Source organism: Arachis duranensis, chromosome 4 (assembly GCF_000817695.3).
Source record: "Arachis duranensis cultivar V14167 chromosome 4, aradu.V14167.gnm2.J7QH, whole genome shotgun sequence".
In the NCBI taxonomy this organism is placed as follows: Eukaryota; Viridiplantae; Streptophyta; class Magnoliopsida; order Fabales; family Fabaceae; genus Arachis; species Arachis duranensis.
In genome coordinates this window covers 6,652,505-6,657,121 of record NC_029775.3, presented here as the reverse complement: position 1 = coordinate 6,657,121, position 4,617 = coordinate 6,652,505, and the positions used below count along the sequence as shown (strand labels likewise).

Here is a 4,617-nt window from a genome sequence, read left to right as displayed (position 1 = left end):
ATTTAACCGTAAATCCATTATCACTAAGAATGCTCTAGAGTGAACACTAAAAATTGTAAGTTTTATCTCATCAAAATTAATCGGTTTAATTAATTTTTTGTTCATGATTGTTGAAACTTTGGTTTTTAAATTTTTAAATACATATGTCAAATTAACTTGGTTAATCGATATGAAAATATCTTTAAAAGTTCAGCTACTTGTACAATTTTCTAGTTAAAATGAACAAGATTCTAGTGTTTAAGTAAAAATAAATAAATACAATAAACATTTTGCACCCCATCCTTTCATTCATTGACCAGTTGATTCTTTTGTGAGATGAGAAATCACTAAGCTTTGATTACTCTATTAGGATAAGATTGTCATAGGCAAGATGGTCAAGGCGCGTAGCTATATAGGGATAAATAAGTAATAATCCATTCATGAACAAAAACATGAAAAGTTGTAAATAAATAATTACATTAATATTTAATTGAGAGAAAATTAAAAATTTCCAGCGCATCGCACTCACACACACACATACACTCTCTTTTCACTTCTCAAAGACGCAGCGTTCTAAAACCCTAATCGGTTCGATTCTCTAACTTCCGATTTCCTCAATCAATCAATGTATGAAACAATCGTCTCTCTTTTTATTTTCCCTCCGGAATGTGATTATCACTTTGAAATTAGAATCCCTTTAGCTTCTCAATTGTTACGATTACATAATCATTATTCCCGCGCTAGATTTATCCCCAATTTAACTGCATGATTCTGCTGCTATATCCTTAGCTTAGGGTGAAATGATTATGTTTTTGTATGTCTGATTACCTAATTTCCTTCTGATTATCATATGCTATTTATTTTCAACAATTTCCTATGTTGTCATATTTATTCTGCCCTTTACTTAATCTCATGTTCTGTGATTTTTTTTTCCTTCTTTAAGTTTTTAGGGTTTGTGTCTGAAAATAGAGAGCTTTTGTGGCATGGTGGTTCAGTGGAGCTAAATGGTTTTGTTACATTGCTAGTTTTGATGAATGTTATGGCGGCATTGTGATGCAACTTATGTTGTGAGCTCATAGTGCGGGAGAGCTCATCAACAAAGTTTAGTTGAAGAGAGGATGTATGGAAGAGCATCATCAGGTCTTGATAGATTTAAGAAAGCTCAGACTTTGGAACCATTCTCTGTTTCTGCGACTTCAAGAAATGGTGGCGGTGGCGGTGGCGGTGGCAGCCAATCCTCAAGTAAAGTAGCTGGCAATCATGCCTCTGCTTGGACTCAACAGAATCAAAATTCTGTCCACCAATCCCAACAGCATCAGCAGCAACATGCCTCTCAGAAAGGTGTGGGAGTGGAGGCAGCCCCCTTGTTAGGGCAGACTCAGCAGTCAACTCAGGTTGGAGGAGGGCAGTCGACGTGGCAGCCGCCGGATTGGGCGATTGAGCCGCGGGCAGGGGTTTTCTACCTGGAAGTTTTGAAGGATGGCCAGGTGCTCGACCGGATTAATCTGGATCGACGGAGGCATATTTTCGGGAGGCAAATCCAGACTTGCGATTTTGTGCTCGATCATCAGTCCGTCTCTCGTCAGCATGCTGCGGTTATTCCTCACAAAAATGGGAGGTTAGCATATTACTCTCATCTTTAATATTCTATAATGGATTTACTGCTTCTCTGTGTAATTATCACTGCTGTTTTATTGTATGTTTTCTGGGTAATTCACGTCATGAACATGGAGTTTCTGTTAATCATCCGTTTCATGTATTAAATATATTTCAGGAGCCACTTAACTCGATGCTTTTTAGACATGAAACTAAATATTTCTCGTGTAATTTAGGATTTAATGATTCGGTGAAAGGGGTTTCTGAAGGGAAAATGACCCATCATTGTTTATGACTGAATGGGCAGAAAACTGTGTCCTGGAGAGGGCACAGACGGTGAAATGGATGTGTTTAGTTACCACCATTTAGGGTTTTAATCAACTCTGTTGAGCTTGAAGATCCTTTGTCAAATGAGATGTTATTGCCATTGACACAACCTCTTTTTCTGTTACAGTGTATATGTAATTGATTTAGGATCTGCACATGGTACATTTGTTGCAAATGAGCGATTGACTAAGGATTCACCGGTCGAGCTTGAAGTTGGGCAATCATTGCGGTTTGCTGCATCGACAAGAACGTACATATTGAGAAAGAACGAAGCAGCGCTTTTCCCCCGTCCTCCACCACCAACAGAGATCAATTTCCCCCCACCTCCTGACCCATCGGATGAAGAAGCTGTTGTTGCTTATAATACACTTCTAAATCGTTACGGTATCAACAAGTCTGATCTAGTGTCCAAATCAGGTGAGTCTGGTGGCTCAGCAAGTAGCCAAAGTAAGCATTACCCGTCAGAAAGAGCTGCAAAGAGAATTAGGAAGACAAGAGTTGCCTTCAGGGATCAAGTTGGGGGAGAGTTAGTTGAGGTTGTTGGAATTTCGGATGGCGCAGACGTAGAAACAGAACCTGGCCCTGTTGGTGTTAAAGAAGGAAGTCTTGTGGGTAAATATGAATCTCTTGTACAGATTACTGTAATACCAAAGGGAAAAGAGCAGTCCTCTGCCAAGGAGGCTGATTCATCCCAGAAAGGCGTGACCGATAGATTACAAGAAGTGTTAAAGAAGGTGAAAACCCCACAAAAAACTGGTATTTATGATGACCTTTATGGCGAATCCTTATCTGTGAAGGTTGGATCTTCATGGGCATATTCACCTGCAAGTTCCGGTGAACGAGCTAATCCTGCTAAAGAGGATGGGGAAGGCAATGCATTGAGTGGAAAATCAGAAAGTAATCCAAGCAGTGTTGATGGAGATGATGATGATGATGATGATTTGTTTGGGTGACTATTGAACCTCTGCAGTCAGAACATGGAACAGAATTGTCATAGGTTTGTTTGAGTTTGACTTTGACATAAGCATGCAAAATTGCAAATATTGTTCTTTTGTCATGTGTAGTTACTGTTCCAGTGTATCCATAATTAATGTTTTTCCACTGCAAGCTTCACTAACTAGTAACTACAAAGATTACAGGTTCATGGTTGAATGTTATATTATCCTTGTGTGCAGCCTCACATTTTGAACCATTGTGCGAATAATAAATTCTTTTACCAGTTTAATTATTATCAATTTGGTTCTTAAAATATTATTAACATTACTCAAACAACTTTATCTAATTAAAATCAAGAAGTATAATGCTAATGTTGATGTTGTGTAGTGCAATTTAGGTTTTCTTGACCATATAGTACCAAATACTCGTGAGAAAATTATCAAAATCAATACATGACAATTGACATGATTCTATACGTGCAGGCCTACTTCCTTTTTTTTTTGGTCAGGAAAGTCCTACTTCCTATATTTCTTTTATAAATTTTGTTGTAAAACTAACTTTTTTAAATACGATGACAATTATTACTTGTTAAGAAATTTTGTAAAACCTTTTTTTCACTTTTAAATCCTCATTTGAATTAAGAATATGATTGAAATGTGTTAAAAGTTGCAAAAAAAAACTAATTTACAAAACTACCCTTGTTACTATTAATATTTACTTTTTAAAATTAATTTATCAATGTATTCTCTTTAATTCACTTTTTAAGAGATATAATGAAAAAAAAAGAATTATTACATTAGTTTTTCTTTTTTGGTGTCCAATGATTATATTAGTTTACTAAGTAGATAATTATTTATGAAAAAGAATTAAATTGTAAAGGTTTACAATTAATTAAAAATGGAGAAAATATTCTAAAAGTAAAGTTTGAACTTCAACTATTGTCATAAAAGCTTGACTTGCTTACCACTCCTGAAAACAATTAATTAATATTTCTTTTTTGAAAGGTATTAATTACTTATTAATAATACATAATCCTAGATTTTCCTCGCATAATCTTTTTTAAGCGCATGAATTAAAGTTATGCATGCACTATAAAGAATTGTTGGTACTATTTGTTATAATAATGATTGGCATCTTCATCAAATGGAGGCACTTGGTCGGTTCAAAGATTAGTATGGCCACTGCCATGATTATTATCAACGAGATCTGATTAAGAAACTTTAATGAAATTGATGATCATGTTATTGAGATCATCATGCCCATCATCAACACTTGCTCATAACATCATTTGATTGGACTTGGACCTAAGCCAAAATAATAATAATAATAATAAAGGTAATGCTAGGTAATTAATAACTTTTTTTGTTCAGTTTTTGAATAACATAAATAATAAATATTTAATTCACTATATGTGTGGATAGTTATTCTAATATTAAAATTTAGGTAAATAATTTAAGAGCGTAATATATTTTTGTTTTATTGAGTCTATTATTCACATTATTCACAAAAATTATTGTCTACTTATATTTTTAATAATAATAATAATAGTACATTTAATTAGATAATATTATGTTAACAAAACTTATAATTATTCTTTATGTTCATACCCTGCCCCAATAATAAAGGTCCAGGTCCAAATAAAAGGCCTAGTCCAAAAGATTAAGCCTAGCTAAGTACCGACCTTCCTATAAGAAGTCGGTATCAACCACGACTTACCCTAAAGAAGTCGGGCATGAGATTAGCTGGCAGATAAACACTCATTCAAATGAGTAACCGCCC

General features: G+C 34.8%; 1 protein-coding gene across 3 annotated transcripts; it reads left to right on the top strand.

Moving 5' to 3' along the window:
* Positions 1 to 468: 468 nt before the first annotated feature.
* Positions 469 to 3,137, top strand: LOC107483037 (protein phosphatase 1 regulatory inhibitor subunit PPP1R8 homolog). Of its 3 annotated transcripts, none has more exons than XM_016103633.3 (3): positions 469 to 606; positions 923 to 1,597; positions 2,030 to 3,137. In XM_016103633.3, exons 2-3 carry the CDS (start codon positions 1,098 to 1,100, stop codon positions 2,853 to 2,855), a joined length of 1,326 nt encoding a protein of 441 aa, XP_015959119.1. In that variant the 5' UTR covers positions 469 to 606; positions 923 to 1,097; the 3' UTR covers positions 2,856 to 3,137. The 3 variants fall into 3 exon arrangements, with proteins under 3 accessions (XP_015959119.1, XP_015959121.1, XP_015959120.1); XM_016103635.3 differs by having other exon boundaries at positions 483 to 606; positions 930 to 1,597; XM_016103634.3 differs by lacking the exon at positions 469 to 606 and adding an exon at positions 635 to 793.
* Positions 3,138 to 4,617: the final 1,480 nt, after the last annotated feature.